Here is a 21412-nt window from a genome sequence, read left to right on the forward strand (position 1 = left end):
AATCGATTACTATTTAATTGATGATTAAACAAACAAATTAAATTTAACTACTTATATATGTTTATTATTGGTATTTGTATGGCATATAAACTAAAAATATAAAAATTTTACTCAAATACACATGTCGAATTGTTATCGAATAATGTTAAAATCAGCTGACCGCACTTTGCCGATGTGAATATATATTTAAAAATAATTGCTAGAGGCTGTTAAATTCGATTTCAAATTTTTATCAATTGCTGAAAAAAAAAAAAATTGTTATCAATATAATTGCTTTGTTTTATTTCCGTAGACAAAGAAAATGCTTATAAATCTTGCGGCTAAATGAAAAAGATTATGGTAAAAGAGACAAAACCAAAGAAACATCAAACAGAGATGAGATGAGTAACTAACTCAATATATCGATAATTAATCCATTGACATAAATTTAAATCGAATATCTCAGGAATAAAAATAAAATCATTTTTAACTTATTGTATATTGCTTACTAATAATAAGCATAAGCAACATATCGAATCTTAGTAGTTTCATTTAGCTAATTTACTATTTGAGTGGACATCAGTACCAAATGAGCAATCTAGTAGCCGATATTCTAGCCGCCAATTTGACAACCAATTACACAACCGAGTAAATATCGCATATCATAATGTTGAATAACATTGTTGAAAAATGTTAGTTGTGTTTTTTTAAGGTGCCCACAATTGGCATTTGAGTAACAACCTCAGAAGAGGAGCAAACAAACTTTATTCTCTGCAATGGCGGGACGCGAACTAACAGTAACACCGACGAAACGCGAGCGACGCAAGTCCCCAGCCATGGCCAGTTGCAGCAGCGGCTGCAGTACCTCACAACAACCGCCACCGCCGCCGCCTCCAATGTCACCATCCTCATCTGTGGCAGACACAACATTCGAGCCAACAGTGGATATGATGGTGAATGATTTCGATGATGAAGCCACCTTAAACGAGGAGGAAGCTCTTGCAGATTTGGAGGCGCACAATGTGGAGGACGAGATAGCGACGTTGCGTGCAGAGAGCGAAATGCCCATCGAACTGTTGTTGGCCAAATATGGCAACATGGATGGAACTGCCCTAGGGCGACCCTGCAGCAGCAGCAGCAGCGGCGGTGGCAGTGGCTCCATCTCGAGCAGAGGGCGACGACGTGCGCCCAAAAGGCCGCTGGAGGAGGACGAGCAGGAGCAAGAGCAGCCGGCAAAGCCAAACCAGGCAGAGCCGGCAAGTCCCATGCAATGCCATGAGGGCGCTTTAGACCTGGAAGACCTGCCTCCAGAACTAGCGAAAAGGTCTCATCGCTCGCATTTGCTGGATCTATATCCAGAGCAACAAGCCCTGAACGAGCTGGAAAGTTGTACGTGAAGAGAAGCAGGGCAGGACAAGGCTTTTATAGCATCTGTACTAAAATTCTCCAAATTATTTTTAGTTACTCCGTTGGAAACGTTGCTGGAGCAAGCGGAGGATGAGGATCAGGAGGATGATAGCGACACGGATTCGGATGATACTAAAAAGATGATAATGATTGGTCCCGATTACCAAGCTGAAATACCTGAGGGTCTCGCACTATATGTCGCCGATGTGTTGCCTTATGAGAATGAGGATCAATTAATTTGGGCGCCCAGCCAGGTGAGCGAGCGGGACGTCGAGGATTATCTAGCTAAGATACAGGAGACGCGTGCCGGCGAGGAGGACGTGGTAGCCGAAGGGTCAGAACGAAACGATCTGGAAGAGGTAGCACCGCTAACTCTTAATCCTGCAGTGGATGCTGCCGTAGCTGCAGACCCTGTGCCTTCTCCAGCTCCTATCGCTCAGGCTAGCTCCGATGGAGAAACCGTGGTCAAGGACAACGAGCAAGCTCTGCATCTCCTCGTGCAATGTGGCTATGATTTCAAGGAGGCCCTGCGTCGAAAGCGCATGAATGTTCTGCCTCTCAGCGACACGATGAGCAGCTGGTCGGAGGAGGAGTGCCAGAAGTTCGAGGAGGGCATCCAAAAGTTTGGCAAGGATTTCTATCAGATAAGGCAAAACCAGGTAAAGCTCGAGGACAGTAAACACAGTGGTTAACAGGCATACGAATAGGGCGATAGAGAGCTTTAAGAGACTAGTAGAATGAACTATTATAAATGTATTTGAAGTCTAAAAATTCCTTCTATATAGATGAAAAGGTTTATTAAGTGTTGTTCAAAGTTTACATAACCTATCTGTAGCTTATTTAAATATCGAGGTTTTATAATTAGGGCTCTAAGATAGTCGATATAATTTTAAGATTTCGGGCATATATAAAAATAAGGCTCATATCATAAATCAGCTCCAAGTTAAGCAAAAGTAGTAAATAAAATGAACTGAAGAAAAAAGCGTTAAAAATTTTCCAAATTCAATTCATATGGATAACAGCATAATCGATTACTGATAGGAATTTTTCATTTGAAATTTGTACACTTGACGAATGATGAATCCTATGTGTGTCCTTTCAGGTTCGCACGCGTACAATGCGTGAACTGGTTCAGTTTTACTACCAGTGGAAGAAGAGCGAGCGCCGGGATCAGAGCTTTGCACTTAACGATACTATTGATCACATGGATGTGTTCATAAACGAAGGTGGCAATGGGAATGGAAACGGGAATGGCAACGGCAGTTGCTCTTCTCTAGCGAGCAGCGGCAGTAGCAGCAATGGTCACAGCAATGGCAATGCCGCTGTGGAGGAAAAGGATGCAGCCATGATAGCAGTGGCAGTGGGAGCAGTAGGAACAACGACGCCAGCAGCGGGCGTCAATAAAAAATCTACAACGAAAAATTATTCCATTATGACTGGCGGCAGTACGGCAGCTTTGACCACTCGCAAGCATGGCATTTCTATCGCACTCGAAGAGGACGATATGGAGCAGGAGAATGGAGTGGAAAGCTTAAGTTAAGGTCAAACGATGGGCAATTACGGGGTGGGCAAATTGGGAGCAGAGCATTTGAGCCAAATGCGCAGGCGCTTGAGACTCAACGATGGCTGCTGCGAATAGGATGTGGCATTACTATTAAGAAAATCAAACATTCATTATAAAAATACATTATCTCTTTAAATATTTGTATGTATATATGTATGTGTATAAAGAGAAAAATATATATATGTATACATGTCAAAGAAATAACAAAAACTACCTCTCAAAAAATATTAATCTTTTTTCTTCTGTACTGTATCATATTAATGCAGAAAAATGTATACAAATATGTACATACATACATGTATGTATATACGTATGAATGCCTGCAAAGGCCATGCACCCATGCATACATACATAACTTTCTATGTGTACATCTTGCGGCGTATGTGAGCTTAGAAAACATAAGAAACTCGCATTTTTCGCCGTGAATAGCTGAAGCAGCGCTTAACAGATTGTCTAGTTTTTTATTTACATATGTATGCCGTAAGAGCTAATCAGAATTTATATTTTTCATTTTGAGCTAAAACAAGATTTTACAGCTGTTCGTTCGAACTCCTTCAACTGCTGCAAGGATCAAATGTCAAGCTCAGCGGCAGATAAAATAAACACGCAGACAATTCTCATATTCGCCTTTGCTTGCAATTTCGCACACACACACAAGCACAACGACCGCACGTACACTCGAGTTTCGAGCATAGAGAACCAAATGGGAGATAGCAGTAAAACAAAAACAGGGCCAGGCCCAGACGAGCGAAGATCGTGCAAAACGAAGTTTATGTTGGGTCTTGTATTTCTACTGGTATCGATGCTACACATGACACTCACACACATGTATGTACACATGCATACGTATGTGTCTAGTATATACACACATACATACACATATGGAGAGGCGTGCACATTTACGTGTGTATCAGCTCCTCTGTTCGTTTTTACGTTGACTTCACTGGCGTAGCGTGAACATTTTACGTTCAGGTTCGCTCCATGCCACACAGCTCCAGCTCAGCCAGCCAGCCAGCCAGCCAGTCGACCGTAGTGAGCGAAAAAATCCAGTTTTGTTTAAAAATAAACAAAGCGCAACAACTGCGCACGCTACAATCCTCAGCGTGCAGCATATTCGTGTGTTGGCGAGAAAGAGAGAGTGCGAAAGAGTGAGGCTAGGATACGGTTGGAGATTCTAGCTATAAGAATATAAAAATTCGTCTGTTAATCAGCTAAGACTAGCTACTGATTACGTTTGTATTTCTATAGTCGGCCAGCTGGTCAACAACAACAGCGCATTTGCAATTCGTTACGGCCGAGGCAAAGTTAACAACCGTAAAGCGTAAAGAGGAGACAGCAAAGAAACAGCCGTCAAGCGGGCAGCGGAAGCTTTACATCCGGATAGTAGACGTTGTCGTCGCAACAGCGCGTCGGCCGGTGAGTTCTTCTTCTTCTTCGATAGCAAAGCCTGTCTGCTTTGAGCCCTGCCTACGCGCTGGCTCACTCTCTGCCTCTCTCTCGCTCTCACTCAACGTCTGTCTCTCACACTCTCTCACTCTAGACTGCTTGTACATACACACATATCTGTTGATCGTTCGCTTTGCGTTGCGCCTTCGCCTTCGCCGCAGCCAAAAGGCACGTAAACTGGTTGCGTCGTCGTCGTCGTCTGCGCCGTTGCCCGTACGCCGTTTGTCGTGGTCGGTGTGGCGTGCCCGTAGTTTTTCTTTTCTTTATACATTTTTGTTGTCTGTTTTGTGTGTTTGGCTGCGCTTTTTTAGTCTTGGTGTAGCGCTTGAGCCGCGCGAGTCGGACCTTTACACGGATCAAGCAAGCATCAGCCATGGAGCTGGCTTACAGCAATGCGTCATCGGCTTCCACTTCGCCACCCTCCGTTGGCGCCTTCGGCTTCACTAACACTGCCAAACTGCCCATCGAAACAGTGAAACGGCTCATTGCCGCCGTCTCTCGCCGTCCCATCCTCTGGATGCGCACCAACGCGAATGGCCAAAAGCGCAGCGATATTACGCCCATTTGGTTCGACGTCGGAAAGGATGTCAATTTGCCAGGTAAGTTGAACAGCCCACGTTTTTCGTTTTCGGCCAGGTAACAAGCGAAGCTAACTCTCTGATTGCAAAAGGCGTATAAGCAACATGTTCAGCCCGTACATATGGTGCTACTGTGTGTGTGTGTGTGAGTGTGTGTGTTTGTGTGTATGGCATGCGGTTTCCGTGTGTTTGAGTACGTACTTATGCATATGTGTGAACATGTTTGTTTCTACAGTGCGCATTCGGTAAGGCGAATCAAAAGAAAGGAAAGTAAGCTAGGCCTTAACAAGAATTTTCATAGTAATTGACAGTGTAAACTCAATAGAATGAACGCGTGCTAATTCTTTAGGGCCTTAGTGAATGATAGCTGTAGTCAAAAATGACTAAAGTAAATATGATATAAACGAGTTCACGTCACAGTTTCAAGTTTTACAACGCATTTCAATTTATTCTATCGTTTAACTTAACGAGGGTACATTGTACTTACAATACATATATGCATAAGTTTTTACATTTCATTTAGCCAACTGGTGTTTACTTAGCAAGTACACACTGTATGAACTTAATTTTGCGGTTCTCGGCTGCTTTACCATGCGAGTGCACACTGTACGTATTATTAAAAGATACTGTATTGCAGTTTTTTTTAGCGAGGACACACTGTACATAGGCATTATATTGCTATTGCGGTTTGGTTGTCAATCATCAGACATCTGTGCCCCATGCACCGATGGCAATCGATTCATTATCCTCTTGTTCACCTTCTCTTCTTCTCCGTCTTTCCCCTGCAGCCGACGTATGCCGTGTGAAGTGGGGACACCTGCGCGATAATTTCCGTAAGGTGTACATACGTAACAACCTGTCGAATGAGTCGCCCTCGTCGTGGCGCTTCTACAACGATATGCGCTTCATGGAGCATGCCGTGCATGAGAATATCATGAGGCAGGCGCGAACGCGGGGATCCAGTTCGAGTTCCAAGAAGCATCCGCCCATACACTGGACAGAGAACAATAATCACATCCTGGACGACAGAAGTCGCAATAAATATGATGAACCTATTGTAGCCACCGAGCCGATATGTGAGCTGAGCGATAGCTACGATTCGGAGTTGCATCAGCCGAGCTTCTCGGACATCAGCTCCTTCTTCGAGGAGGAACAGCATCAGCAGCGGGACTGCAAGCGTGTGAAACTGGAGGATGTGCAGAGCAGCAAGGGCGAGGAGCTCAATGATGATGATTTCGATGAGGATGCTGCATCGGAGACCGAGGAGGAGCAGCGACCTGACCCCAGCGTCTTCACCATCGAAGTGCTCGACGATGAGGATGAGGACGTGCAGCAATCCAAGGAGAAGCCGACCGTCGTCAAGACCGAGGAGGAGCAAAAGCCAGCAGTTCTACAGGATTTACCCTTTAAGTACATCAGCATGGATGCTGCGACCAATACAGAGCCCAATGGACAGGATATCCAGGACGATGCGGATCGCATGTTCCTGCTTAGCCTGATGCCCTTCCTGCAGAGATTGGATGAGCGGCGCAAGCTGCGGGTGCGACAGAAGCTGCAAAATGTTTTAATTGAAGAACTTGAGTTTGGCTGATTGTGGTAGCCTTACGCTATGCGAGGGTAGTTTGAGAACTTCAATAGTATTAAAGATTATGTTATTTATATTTTAGACTATATAAATAAGTGTATTCAGAATATATTGTATAAATATGATGTTATCTCAGAAACTTTCAAACTACCCTCGCATAGAAGTACTTTATACACTAAATTGTACATTTTAAGCTTAGCTTACAGTATTAAATTATGCGACTGAAACACCCATTACATAGAATGTAAACAGGAAGACGAATCTAATAAATGACTGCAGTAAACACTCAAGCGGAGCTAATATAACTACCGTAAACTCGTTACAAATAGTTTAGTACTGTCAGTTCGCTATATTAAGGCTTTACCGTAGCTAACAAGCTTGAGCGGTACGTTTTAGCGAGCTCTCACTGTACATAATTATGTGACTGTGTGCTACACGCATCATGTAATTAGTGTTGTAAAGGACGCTTGGACCGCTTACCTGCAACGGGTGGGCTGCGCACCTGCGCACCTTTACCTGAACCGGTCTGTCCGTCTGTCTGTCTCAATAAATTCCATGAAGCCGCCGTTGGGGCAACGTTTTCGATGGCATTTTCTCGGCCAGCGAGCACGAAATTTTTGTCAGTGCAAAAGGCACAGAGAGAGATGAAAACAAGTTCCTTAAGGGTGTTGTTTCTAGCGACGACACAACAACAACAGCAGCGAGCTGAGCTGCAGCAACAACAAACGAAGCGCAAGAAGCAGCAGCAGCAACAACAAATGCGCGCCACCACCGGCCATATTTTCGCCGCCACATGCGCCGTTAATGTGCTCGCTCTCTCCCTCTCTTTAACATTGGCTCTCTTTGTGTGTCACCACAAAAACCGAGACCAAGGCGACGCTTTAATGCGCTATAAATACGAATATGCTGCGAGCCAATAGGACATGTTGCTCAGATAGAGGAATGCTGTTCGAATTTATACTGACAACTCATCATAGGCAGTTGGGTAGTGTTAGTGAACACGTAACATATGCATATGCTAGCCAACACTAAAAGCTGCGCTGGCAAAATACATGCGGTTGTGTCATATGCTGTCACTCATGTAGTGTGCCATAACAAAAAATAACAAGCCAAAGGGGCAGCAGCAACGTTGTCGTGCATCCAGTTTCATGTTTAAATGCGTGCGTGAAGGTTGAATATATCGAGAGTGCGAAATACAAAAAGGAGCCCTGGTCCCCCAGCGTAGCAAAACCCCCGAGAAGTGGGTCAAAATTATACGGAAACACTAAATGAAAACAACAAACGCAGCAAACATGAATTAAAATCATTGAAACCGCAAAGTAGCATACGCACAACCGCGCGCATTTTACCTATTTTAAGCACGCACAACGCTGTTAAAATATAAAGAAAAGTATGTTTATAATTTAGAAATTACCGAAAAAGTGCATGTTTTAATTTCGATTAGCCAGGGCAGGGCGCATTGCATTTCTTTGCGCGCCGCATAAGTGAAAATAAATAGAAGATAAAACACAGACGCGCACACACTCTCGCGCACATAATTGTAAAATGTGCGCGTGCATGTGAAACAATACATACATACAAACGCATAAGTATACCCAATGCGATAGGCGGCAGACAGACAGAGAGCGAGAGAGAGTGAGTAAGCGAGAGTGGACGTGAGCGCCAGTGAGAGAGCAGCGGCTGCACGGCAAAAACCCAAAGAGTGAAATTTTTGGAGCACGCGCGAACGCAAACAACAGAATCAGAAAAAAGAAGAAAAACGGAGTGAGATACATTTGGGTTTATATTATTTTTTGTTTAGCTACATAGATGATGAGCAAGCGCAGCAACAACAAACAACAACAACATAGCAGAGAAGAAGCAACACTCACGCACACACAGTCGCATATGCATATGTATACGTAGAAGGGCAGGCATGATTATTATGTTGTGTTTTTAGTCGAATGTATCTTTTAGTCGGGCAAAGGAATACACGAATGTCGGGAGTCGAAACGTATTACGCATGAGATCTCACGGTCTTACATACCCATCAAAGAATCTCGCATGAAGAAAATATTAAAAAAAAAAGAAACTCCATAAGACGTAAATCAATAAATTTTATGCGCAAAATATAAGTACAAGTACATCATATATTTATGTGTGTGTGTCAAAATAATAAGAAAAAACAAAAACAAAAATAAACGGTAAAGTTTAAAATCAGTAGCAAAACAAAAACAACAACGATATTTTCAGCGGCTTGCATGAAGCAGCTAAAAAAGGTGTGTAGTAAATAAAAAAAAAAAAAAAGTTAACGGAAAAACAGAAACAGTGATGGGGCTTAAAGCGCAGGGAAACCGTTGTTAAATATTTCTTTGGAAGCAAACAAGATAATAAAAACAGAGATTTTCCAAAATCCAATACACTCACCGTAATTATTAATTGATTAACAGTAACATTTAAGATTTTTTCAATAGTACATTGAGATTTTCTTCTTTTTTTGCCGTTTGTATGTATTGCTCACACACACATACATGTACATCTACCCACCTAGATATTTGTATAAATACAACCCTCATCCCTTGCCGTTTTTGCGTCTTGCACGTAGTCCACACACACACGCATATACAGACTGTTTCTATGTGTGTGTAAGTGTGTATACAAATGCAAAAGGACTTTAACTTCTTGCTTCATGTTGTTGTTGCTGTTTTTTCTACAACGTTTTTGAGACACGGCGACTGTTTCGATGGAAATGTTCCAAGGGTGACAAGGGTAGTTTCTGCACAGTGTATTTTGTCTACACGGCCCAAAAATCTAGAAGTGCATCATTTTGTAAGGCCTTGCATTCATACATATATACACACATACGCGCACACATACAAGTTTTCATTGCTGCCACAGAGTAGAAGAGAGTGAAGGAGTGAGAGAAAGAGCAGGGCAGAAAGGTAGATAGCGCGAGAGAGTGAGAGGGACAGAGAGAGAAAGAGAGTGGGCTAGGGAGGGTGAGTTAATTGGAGCTGTTTCGGCGCAAAAGATTTTTTTTTTTTGTTTTGATTCCAGACTATTCTATGATTCTTAAGAAATAGATTGATAATTCGTTTAAGCTAAACTTATTATTGGGGAAAAATATTCCAAAACTATTATTGCTATTATTACTGTTAAATATTTATTATCTTTATTTTATTATTCATTTAATTTTGAGTAAATATTTGTAAAATGAATTGAACTAGTTCTGTTTAGCTCATTGGCTCTTCCACTGTTGCTCATTATTATTTAACTTTTTCAAGCTAATTTCGAACTCTTTCCACACCTCATTTTGTCAATTCTTTTTAGTCAGCACTCACTGTATCAAAGTTATTTTATTCTTCAGATGTATTTAGTTTAGATCCTTCGATTCGGCTCATTTTTTTTCTAGCCTGTCTTTACTGTAGTAACTCCTTTATTGAATTAACTCTCAAAGGCAAAAGTTAACTGCAAAACAAGTTCTACCATAATTATTTTTTCCAGTGTAATCTCCATCTGTCGCTGCGTTTTCTTGTTGTACCGCTTCTTCCTCTTGTTGTTGTTGAATTTTCTGTTATTATTGTTGCTCTAAGAGGGGATGAAAGTCGGTCGGTCGTCCGCCCGTCCGTCTGTATTTTGGGCGTTTTGTCGCTCCATCTTGAAGATGGCAACGAGCACAACCAGTTTTTTTTTTTTTTACTGGATTCGAAGTTAACACGGAAATCGGGTAGAAATCGTGGCCTTAGGGTGTGGGGGCCTTTGGGGGTGGTTTTAGCGTTATCTAGAAAGTCCTATAAATAGAAAATGTTTTTGGTGCGTAGTTTTTGGCTTTTTATTTGTTTTGTTTTGGAAATTGTTTGTGGGTCACAGAACCCTTCTGCAAGTACAGCCAGAGTCGAAGGGTGTTGCATTTACACTAGCTAACAAGAGAATTGCAATTTGTTGTTTACTAATGGTTGGGAATTGGGTATCTTTTTTGAAGAAGTTTTATGATACTTTAACTGTACCATTTACATCGCATTCGCTTCTGTTTCGATTTCGAAACATTAATATGTAATAAATGTAATGCAATTATTTTATTTACATTTACATTTTTCGAAAACTTGGTTCCTTGGGCATCTAAATATTTTCATGCCATGCTTTATCATTACATTTAATTAATTCGAATTCGAGTTCGAAAACTTTCTTTCACTGGTTATGGATTTCTGGTTCTGGCTTATGTCCGCCATTTTGTATACTAAAACGGAATCAGTGTCATAAATTGGGAAAATGCGTGCCAAATTCCAGGATGCTGCCAAGGCTATAAACTGGAAAACCATTTCATTTTTCTTCGTCTTGTTTTTGACCTGCTGCCTTAAGACTCTTCCTGAGCTGTGAGCCGTGAGCCGTGAGCCTGTGCCTTGTTGTGCAGCTGCTCATGCGGGTCGCTTGCATTTTCCTGAGGGATCAAGTAACAATGGCCCAAGCCAAAGACGATTTCCCGCTACCTAAGACGCACACACACACATGCAAGCAGCTGCAGTCACGCATTGGGTGCTTGTGCGCGAGAGAGAGAGGGAGAGAGCGAGAGGTAGAGGTAGAGCTGAGTCCTGCTCATTTGGACTACTTAATGACAGGACATTGCCTATTCTCAACTTAGTTAGCTGCCTACACGGCGTCTGTGAACCTCGCCTTCGCCTCGCGGTTAATTTTCCACTTTTTGGCGCGTTCCAAACGCAATTCAAATAAAATCAATAAAATAGAATAAAGCTGTTGTTATACCAACAACTTTTATATTGACAACTGTTATACCGACAACTGTTATACGCAACTGTTATACTCAACTGCGTCTCCGTCTGTCTCCATTTAGCTTGAGAGTGTCTCGTTGACTGCCAAGGGCCACGCCTACAACGCTGTTGCCACTTATCGTAACGTGATCTCAATACAGAACAAAATCTTATGATGGAACTCTTGTCAAACAATACGGTTCCACAACAAATGGCCAACAGCAATGCGCCAAGCGCGGTCGCCGCCGTCGGAGGCGGCAGTGGCTCTGGCGCTACCAATGCCGGCGTCGGCGTCAACGGTGGCAGCGGTAGCGGCAGCGGCAGCATCAGCAGCAACGCCAGCAACTCATCGGAACGACTACTTGCCGGCATACTGGAATCATTTCCCGCCTGGGATCTCAATGTGGGACTCATGCCCAATGTGGGCGCAGCCAATGGGTAAGTGAATCATAGCGACTTGAACCAGTTCCACTCCAAATGAATTAAACTTCTTCATTAAGAAACTTTGAATTATCACAAACTTTAACTGTAAGTTTAACTTTAAACTTTAGTTCAGAGCTTCAAGTTCTTTAGTTCATTTGAATAAAAGATTCGATAGCAGTTCGATAAATGAATGTTATTTATCGAATTTTGAATTTGAATATGCAGTTGAATATGAATTGGAATTATATTTATTTCGAAGGTTTGGACTAATCGAATCTTTCTCTCTCTTTCTTTAGTTCGCCGCCTCGCACAGATTTCTTTATCAATAATTTCTTGGGCGGCCTGGACACACATGGAGATCATTTTGGAATTGGGCCGATCGGAAGTGGCGCCTCGCGTCACTCGAAGATGTCCCCGGAGTCGTCAAACAACTCGAGCATCAGCTGTGGCTGGTGCGAGGTGAGCGCCTCGATCCGTTGCTTGGAGTGCAACGAATTCATGTGCAACGACTGCTTGCGCGAGCATCGCAATAGTCCATTATCCTCGAATCACTCGATCGTCTCGCTGCCGACGCCGATTGGCGCCTCCCCAACTGGCGGCAGCTCGTCGAATGTCCAAACGCCATCGAGCAGCAACTACATATGTGATATACACAATGAGATGCTGCGCTACGTCTGCGACTACTGTCGCAAGTTGGTTTGTCAATTTTGCACGCTGCACGAGCACAAGGAGCACAGCTATGCCTCGATACAGAACTTCATGATCGGGTCCAAGGAGAAGTTGGAAGGCGCCATCGAGAGCAGTCAGGTGGGCACGCGCTGCATCAAGAGCAGCATCGATAAGGCGCTCGCTTTCATACGCCTCATCGAGCGCAATTGCAGCGAGTTGAGCGACAACATCCGGAAAGCATTCCGACAGTTCATCATTGCCATCGAAGATCGCGAGCGATTCCTCTTAGACTTTGTGGAGAAGCTGCGCCAGCGTCGTCTGGCCATACTGCATGATCAGATGGCGGGCCTGAAGTCAGCTCTGGCTGGTCTCTCGGAGACATCGGACATGCTTAGCAAGGTGGCCGAAAATGCGTGTAGCATGGACCAAATCGAGCTGGCCATGAAGCTGACCAATGGCCAGCGACAGATGGAGCAGTTTGCGGGCATCTACAAGGACTTGCAGCCCAAGCAGGAGGTGTTTGCCTTTGCGCCGCCCGACTACAGTCTGCTGCAGGACATACGCACACAGGGAGGCGTTATCCTAGTCGACGACAAGAACATGCCCATCGTCTCGAGCAGCAATGGCATTGTGGCAAACGCCGCACCAGCTGCGGCTCCAGCTGCGGCCAACATTGATATGGCCTTTGGCCTGACCAACTTGGCCAGCAATGGAGCCCTGAACGTGGCCTCGACCACTGTGCGTCGTCCCTTGCTCCGCGACAACAGCTTCCGCATACCCTCGCCGATCATGCAGCCGGCTAGAGTGGGCAGCTCCTGTGGCATGTCTAGCGCCGCTTTGGACTGGGAATTGAACGGATTGCGCAGCTCGCCGGGTCTGCACTTCAGTGCACCGCGCACCACGCAGGCTATACCGGGCTGCATGGATCTGGTCAAGGTGCGCAATTCGAACGCGCTCTCACTCTCCTTTGCCACCGAGGGCCATGAGGACGGCCAGGTGAGTCGTCCTTGGGGCCTGTGTGTGGACAAAATGGGACATGTGCTCGTCTCGGACAGACGCAACAATCGTGTTCAGGTCTTCAATCCGGATGGCTCGCTCAAGTTCAAGTTCGGACGCAAAGGTGTTGGCAACGGTGAATTCGATTTGCCTGCCGGCATTTGCGTCGATGTGGACAATCGCATCATCGTCGTCGACAAGGATAATCATCGTGTGCAAATCTTCACAGCCAGCGGCGTCTTCTTGCTCAAGTTTGGCAGCTATGGCAAAGAGTATGGACAGTTCCAATATCCATGGGATGTGGCTGTGAACTCGAGACGCCAAATTGTAGTCACCGACTCCAGGAATCATCGCATACAGCAGTTCGATTCCGAGGGACGCTTCATACGGCAAATAGTGTTCGATAATCACGGGCAGACGAAGGGCATTGCCTCGCCACGAGGTGTTTGCTACACGCCCACGGGAAACATAATCGTATCCGATTTTGATAATCATTGTCTATATCTTATCGATCCGGATATTAATGATGTAAGAACTGAGATGAACTTCTCCTGAATTCTGACCTCAACTATATTTATATATATTTCTCTCTTTCTCTTTAGATTTTGTCTGTGAAAGGACATGAGGGCTCTGGCTTTCATGAGTTCAATCGCCCCTCGGGTCTTTGTTGCGATGACGAGGGTCGCATTATAGTCGCCGATTCCAAGAATCAACGCATACTCGTCTTCAATCAGAATCTAGACTTTATGTGGGATGTAAGTCAGGAATCTAATGCATACTCTCCCTCCCTCCCCTCTTTCTTTATCTCTCTGTATATATAACTAATATCATCTCTCTCCCTCTTTTATTTAGATTGAAGTGCGTCCTTCTATCAATCCCTTAATGCCACCCACATTGGATGAAAAGGATCGCACCTGCGATGTGGCTTTAATGCCAGACGGACGCATAGTCTTTCTCATCGAGCTATCGCCAGACTCCAAGGAAGGGTCTAACCCTTACAAGCGGTTTGTGCACGTATTCTAAACCCTAGTTTATCAAAAACAATGCAAAACTGTTCAAACGATAAACTATAAAAATTACTAACAAAAAACTTGACTTTAACGACACAGACGACGTTAGTTTTTTTTGTTTTGTTTTTTAGACGATTTACAAATCCAAAATAGAAAAAAAACATGAACAAAACTAAAATATTGAAACACAAAAGAAATGGCATTAAAATTAGTGAAAATTTTTTTAGCTTAAGTGCTACAACGATTACCTCGATAAAGCTTAAGAGTTATTAAAAAAAATTTGGTAATTTACAATATATAAATAAAATACATATATATTTAGCGAATATACCAGATAAACAAAAAAAAAAAAAACAAAAAAAAAATTAAAGCAAAATACCAACAAAAGAAATTAGAATGAGAGAATGTGCATAAAGTAGATTTTTTTTTAGGCTAGCGAGAAACTAGAACAAACAGAGCGCGAGGGAGAGTGAGGAAAATAGGAAGAGCGAAAACTAAAAGAAGAGGGAAAAGAAGAAAAAGGAGCAAGGAAAATGTAAGACGAAAGAGAGACGAGAAAGGGATGATTGAGTAAGATAAAGAGAAAAGTAAAGGAAGAAGTAAGAGAGGGAGAATGCTAACAAATGCAAAGCGGAGCATTACAGAATAAAACACCATAGAAAGAGAAGAGAGATAGGATAAGCTCTTTATATGCAAGTCAAGAACACAAAAGTTGTAGATGAATAAAACTATAATTAACAGTTAGTTAGGCTGAGTTGCTGAAACAGTTATCTAACTAAGTTAAAAAGCACAAGGAGGAATAAATACCGAGCGCGCGTGAGAGAGAGAGAGATGATCGAATATGTCCTTGTTAAGTTCTCTCTATATAGATGCATAGTTTTTTGTTTCCTGACGAGTTACTCAATAATTAGTTGTTTTTTTTTTTAAACCAACTTTTTGTTAGTTCTATTTGATTTGATTTTAATTGTGTCTCGGAATATATATCATATATATATTCTGTGTTTTACAGATATTTGTTTATATTACAAATAATTTTCTTATAATTGAGACTGAGTAAAAGTGAGAAAGAAAGTATGAAAAAAAGAAACTTTTGTAAAAGGTATAAAAAATCGATAACGATAATATGATAGCGATATATATGTGTATATGTAAATATATATATATATATATATATATGTATAGAGAAGATATAATTGTAAACCCGCTGACTTTATTTGGTTGAACTCTTAAACGAAGACTGATTAAAAACAAAAAACGGCAATTGTAAAGCCAATTGAAACACCTTTTAAGGTGAGGCCAAAAACAAATAAAAACTATAACTAAAACTATGACAACAAACAAATATAATTGCAATGACATTTGATAAACGTAACGTAACTTAAAACATAGTTTAACATGAAGATATATATACATATACATATATACGATATACGATATACTATATATTCATATATGTGTGTATATACATATGTATATGTAGAGAAACTCAGCAGCATGAAATACAGTCACACATCCAAGATAACTCATTAACCTTTTATAAATAATTCATCAAATGACTCACAAATCATTAACAAAATGATTCATTTCAAATTTGTCAAATGTATTTTAAAATGCATAGACTCATTTAAAAATTTTGAAAATTTTAAAAGAAATATCCAACAAAAATATATATTTTATAAAAAATATATATTTTAAATTAAATTTAAAATGCATATAATTCATTTAAAATTCATAAAAAATAATAACTGATGTTTAATTTTATAATTCATATAATAATTTATAAAATCATTCATTCAAAAATGTTTATAACTTAAAAGTTAATTTTAAAAATTGCAAGTTGTCACAAAATTGTTTATAAATATTTATAAAATATAGTTATAAAATAATTCACAATTCAAGAAAGTTTGTAAAAACGTTTAACATATTTTATATAAAAATTCCTTCAAAATGTAAAGAAATTCCTTTAAAAAATTTAAAAATTCCAAAACAAAATTTTAAAAAATTTCAATCATAAAAATCAGAAAAGCCATCAATTTCATTGAACAAAATTCATAAGAAATGCATAATAAAATATGGGCTTAGCTTAAACCGAGTTTAACTGACACACACACACACACAAATACACACACCTACATACGAATCACTAAATATATGTTTTACATTATAATTATCATTGTCATTATTATTATTATTGTCATTATTATTATTAGTATAATTTTTGACTTGAATGTGTTCATTAGCATTTAGTAGCAGAAACTTAAAAACTAAATAACTTAAAAATAAAAAAAAGAATATCGAAAATCTAGCCAGGACATAGTTAAAAGAAGAAGAAACATGGGAACGAAGATGAGTTTGAAACAGAGCAATATGCGCGTATTGAATACATATTTTAGGTGACATGTTCCTCGAAAGAATTATGAAGGTAAATACAAAAGATAATTAATTAATTATGAAATCACACTAAACAACAAATACAAAAAAAAAAAAAATAAAAATAAAAATAAATACAAAATATAACATATATAGTAGCCGAATTATGGAAAGAGTATTAAACTGATTGCCATTGCATTAGACTATGTTTTCATAGATATACAACTATTCTTAATTATTTAATTATTTTTTGCCTCAATTTTTGCATTTTTTTGTGTTTTTCAAACGAGTTTTTGTGCTTAAATATGAAAAACAAAAAAAAACTCCTTCCACATTTAAAGCAACTCGCATAAAATGCGCAAAACTGACGAAAAAAAAACAAAACAAAACAAAGTAAACATTTAAATATATGAAAAGTAAATAATAAAATATATATATACAATATATATGTATCGCTTAGAGAAAAGTTTATGTACTTAGTCTTAAAACAACAAACAAAAACCAACAACAACAATTTGTATGTAAAGAGATTCCTGATTTAAAAAATGCCATAAACATTTATTTGACATCAACTCAACACCCAAACACAGATACCCACACCCACACCACCTTAAAGCGCCGTTCATTTATAATTTATAATTGTGATTTTATTTGTGCTGGTTTTGAAACATAAACTCACATATTTATATATCTATATATCATATATAAGACATATGAGAAATGCCATATTTTACTAAAAGCTAAGAAAACAAATTTCTTGATTGTGTGAGATTTACTTAAAAATAAAAACATAAATAAGCAAATACTAAAATCATTTCAAATGAGCGACGTTTTCTAAAAGCCACAGTTCTGAAATTGTGTAAAAAAAGCAAAGAAACAAACAAAGAAAGAAACTTTTGAAGAAGTTTCGCAAGTACTACCGAATGCCATAATTCAAAATAAAAAGCATTTATATATATATATATATGATTAATAACATAAAGTAAAACTGAATACTGAACAATTTGCCAAAGGCTTAAGAATCAAAAAAGAAAACAAAAGAAAACAAAAAACAAAAAGTTATCTAAGAGAAAATCAACGTAGCATCAAGCAAACATTTAAAAATAGTTAATTAAAAAACATTTACATACCAAAAACAAATATTTTCACTGCATATACATATATACATATATATTATATAGAACCGATATTTCCCATACGCTCATATAACGAACTACAAAAGCAAAAAGAAAGAACGAATCCAAAAACTTAAATCAGGTATTCACAGATTTTTTGTCAGACATACATACAATATATGTACTATATACACACATACACTCATACACAAACACACACATACATACATATATACATACATACTTATATATATGGTATTTAGATGTAAGCGTAAAACTAAACTGAACTTAAGGCCAGATCCCATAGCTCTAAATGTGCAGATCTAACCTATTTGTAAAAGAAAAACATCAATTTGGAATTCTTATATCAAAATACAATTTTGAATAAATTTTTTATATATGTATATTGAGGATGAATTCGGACTTAAACTGAAAAATCGATGAAGAGATTACAAAAACCCAACTACGTGAATCATAGATGAAAGTTAGCATATTTCCCTTTCTATTTTCGTTTGCTCATACATCAACACGTACATACATCCACACATCATACGCCATACATAATGCATAGTGCATACATCTTTACATCAATGCCTACATACACCACATGATCAATAGAAAGGACATCAGACAGACTTACATAACATAGATCCATCTCCATGGAGACCCTCTAACGTTCATAAATACATCAGCATCAGCTATACATGAGTACATTATCGAAACATCAAAGTAGGCGTACATAATGAATAAATTTCTACATCAATTCATGACCACATACACATACATTAATACATACATTCATCCACTACACATCGACACATCTATGTATACATCTATACATACATACATGCATACATACTTACATCTATACATCTTTACATATTGTAATAATTATGGAGCAATTGAGTACAAAACGAGTACAAATTTAATTTTTAAGCATGATTTAATAAACAAGAAAAAACATTAAGGAAAACCTAAAAAAAAAAAAAAAATAATAAAAAGAAATTAACAAAAAATCATAAATATATATATTATATATATATATATATAGCCAGCTACTGGTTTCGCAAAAAAAAAAAAAAAAAAAAAAATGAGTAGATATAATGAATGCTACATATAGAGTTACAACTAGCTGCATATATGTATGTATGTGTGTACATGCATACATACATACATACATACATATATGTCTAAATATACATAGTGTATTTAAATAGTCGAACTGTCTGCAAATGCTTGCTACATCACTTACATACAGCATATGTACATCATAAATATGTATAAACTAAAAACTACATACATAACGAATTACGAATACTCTACATATATTTAAATATAAAATGAATGAAATTTACCAAATGGAAAAACCAAAATAAGAAAAGAAAATTCTCCTCTCTCGATATGATTTCCTTGCTACACACTCACACATAAACACATTATATAGACATACATGCATATACATAAATATATATACATATATGTATACATACATATATATTCATCAGTTCAACATAGCAGCACGATGTATTAGATACAGAAAAGAGTATTACATAACATACATATACATATTACATATATATATGCATACATTCATACATACATACATACATAAGTACATCAAATTATTGAAAAAACAAATAACGAGTTGCAGTTAAAAAATTGTAATTGTAATTGTGTAATAATGTGTGAAAAGCAACAAAAAACAAAAACAAAAAAAAAAACAAAAATACTACAATTGTAATTTTTCTATATATTCATGTATATATATGTATATATATACATATATATGTTGTATATATACATATATATAGGTGCGGAACAAGAATAAAAGTATATTTTATACGATAAACAAATTTTATAACATATTTAAATAATAAATTATACACTAATAAAAATAATTAATAATTCTGTGTTTTTCATTATAGCATTTATTTTTATAAACCGTAATATTGATTTAATACCTTATAGAAATTAAAATCTATTTTATGTTGCGCCTCAGTGTATGCTACAAACTGATTCCATTGTGGGTTTCAGCAATTGTTTCAAGTGTAATAAGAATTAGGAAGGGATTGTAAAGAATATGACGCATATAATATAATATTTGAGAGGTGTGCTCTAATAACTGCAGCGGGCTATCAAATATTGGTTATCTGAAAGAAACTGAACAACATATAACCCCATGCTCGTACTACTACTAAAATTCATTAGCTCTTAAGGTCGAATAGTCTTCTCATATACTCCAACCCTACTCCACTTCTAAAATCAAATACTTTTTTGTACTCCTCAAGTCAATTACTCTAATACACTCATACTTTCAAAATCTTGAGTCTCATATTCGTAAATATAAAGACTTGTCACTAAAAGAGTGTAATTAGAGTATAAGAAGAGTATGGGAATGGGAGTGTGGCTGCTAAGGTATATAAGAGTCGCAAACATCTATACTCCAGCACTCGTATACTCCTAAATTATACAAATATTATACCTTGTACTCCAATACTTGTATAGACTTTTAAACATTTATACTCTTATAATTCTAAAATCTTATAGTCTTAACAGTTGCAGTAAAGTCAACCAAACATAAATATTTGCAAATTTACTCATGATATTTAAATGGAGTATAAGGCGAGAGGTATTCCATTTATAAGAGCATTTTGTTGCCTCAATTTGGTCAGGTTTATTTATTTGTTTTTTGTTTTTTCTCTCGCACATTGAAGCAATTGGCATCGCGTGACTTTTAGGCCAAGTGAATATATGTGAAATGACTATATACATAAACATACATGTACATATATATATTATTCAATTTGCAGTCTTAAACAAAGTCCAGTCAACACTTGACAGAGATATAATAAAACCATTATAGTGTGATTTGATGTAGATAAACTACTTCAAACGTCTCGCAGTTGGACGTCAAGATTTTCATGGTCAGGGCTGATGCTGCTTCAGGTGAGAAAATAACAAATAAAAAGCAAAAAGAAAAATAAATGAATTTAAATGTTTTTCTATAACCAGTCGTCCCGCTCAGCTGTGGTTCAAAAGTAAACAGAATCTCGATCTTTGACTCGTTTTCTACTGAAGAGGGACGAATAGGAGGCGGCGGAGGAGGAGGAAGAGCAGAGCTCAATTAGCAGCAACCTTTGCTGCTGGGCGGCTGTATGTAATATAATAGATATCCTATAATAGTAGATATTCAAGGGCAGCTTGACGTAGATTCCTTTTACCGTCTGAAGTCCTTGGAGTTCTTTAATAACATTTAAGAGCTTGAAAATGTTTTTCAGTTAGGGTATTCAGACTTTGTTTTAAACTTGTTTTCAGTAGCTGAAGCGCAGAAGAGAGAGAATAACATTTATCATCCCCATAACTTTATTATAGGGTATCTTGACTTTGTTCTTCGAATGTTGTTTGTTTTTTAATTCATAAAAAATTCATAATGCGCAAAGTTTGTTAAAACAGAAACAACACAAGCGCGCGAGACGGTTCATCAATCAAGCACATTGGAGTTTGTTTTGTTTGAAGAATATATTA

The 21412-nt window shown here is 38.5% G+C and overlaps 3 protein-coding genes across 8 annotated transcripts; all 3 read left to right on the forward strand.

Annotated features, from left to right (window-relative positions):
• Positions 1–505: 505 nt before the first annotated feature.
• Positions 506–3176, forward strand: LOC108616862 (mesoderm induction early response protein 1). 2 transcript variants are annotated; one of them, XM_089470651.1, is made up of 4 exons: positions 506–627; positions 692–1368; positions 1441–2045; positions 2489–3176. In XM_089470651.1, exons 2-4 carry the CDS (start codon positions 756–758, stop codon positions 2924–2926), a joined length of 1656 nt encoding a protein of 551 aa, XP_089326777.1. In that variant the 5' UTR covers positions 506–627; positions 692–755; the 3' UTR covers positions 2927–3176. The 2 variants fall into 2 exon arrangements, with proteins under 2 accessions (XP_089326777.1, XP_017867853.1); XM_018012364.2 differs by lacking the exon at positions 506–627 and having other exon boundaries at positions 635–1368.
• Positions 3177–3704: 528 nt separating this feature from the next.
• Positions 3705–6849, forward strand: Coop (Corepressor of Pangolin). Of its 2 annotated transcripts, XM_018012375.2 has the most exons (4): positions 3705–4366; positions 4491–4626; positions 4708–4995; positions 5763–6849. In XM_018012375.2, the coding sequence occupies exons 3-4, from the start codon at positions 4770–4772 to the stop codon at positions 6563–6565; spliced, it is 1029 nt and encodes a 342-aa protein (XP_017867864.1). In that variant the 5' UTR covers positions 3705–4366; positions 4491–4626; positions 4708–4769; the 3' UTR covers positions 6566–6849. The 2 variants fall into 2 exon arrangements, with proteins under 2 accessions (XP_017867864.1, XP_017867865.1); XM_018012376.2 differs by lacking the exon at positions 4491–4626 and having other exon boundaries at positions 3706–4366.
• Positions 6850–7645: 796 nt separating this feature from the next.
• Positions 7646–18937, forward strand: wech (tripartite motif containing 71 protein wech). 4 transcript variants are annotated; one of them, XM_018012359.2, is made up of 6 exons: positions 7646–7949; positions 8499–8817; positions 11388–11742; positions 12024–13920; positions 13995–14147; positions 14245–18937. In XM_018012359.2, exons 3-6 carry the CDS (start codon positions 11477–11479, stop codon positions 14413–14415), a joined length of 2487 nt encoding a protein of 828 aa, XP_017867848.1. In that variant the 5' UTR covers positions 7646–7949; positions 8499–8817; positions 11388–11476; the 3' UTR covers positions 14416–18937. The 4 variants fall into 4 exon arrangements, with proteins under 4 accessions (XP_017867848.1, XP_089325555.1, XP_017867850.1 ...); XM_089469429.1 differs by having other exon boundaries at positions 8516–8817; XM_018012361.2 differs by lacking the exon at positions 8499–8817.
• The last annotated feature ends 2475 nt before the right edge of the window (positions 18938–21412 follow it).

This window comes from Drosophila arizonae, chromosome 5 (assembly GCF_054131065.1).
Source record: "Drosophila arizonae isolate 15081-1271.41 chromosome 5, UAZ_ARI_1.0, whole genome shotgun sequence".
Taxonomy (NCBI): domain Eukaryota; kingdom Metazoa; phylum Arthropoda; class Insecta; order Diptera; family Drosophilidae; genus Drosophila; species Drosophila arizonae.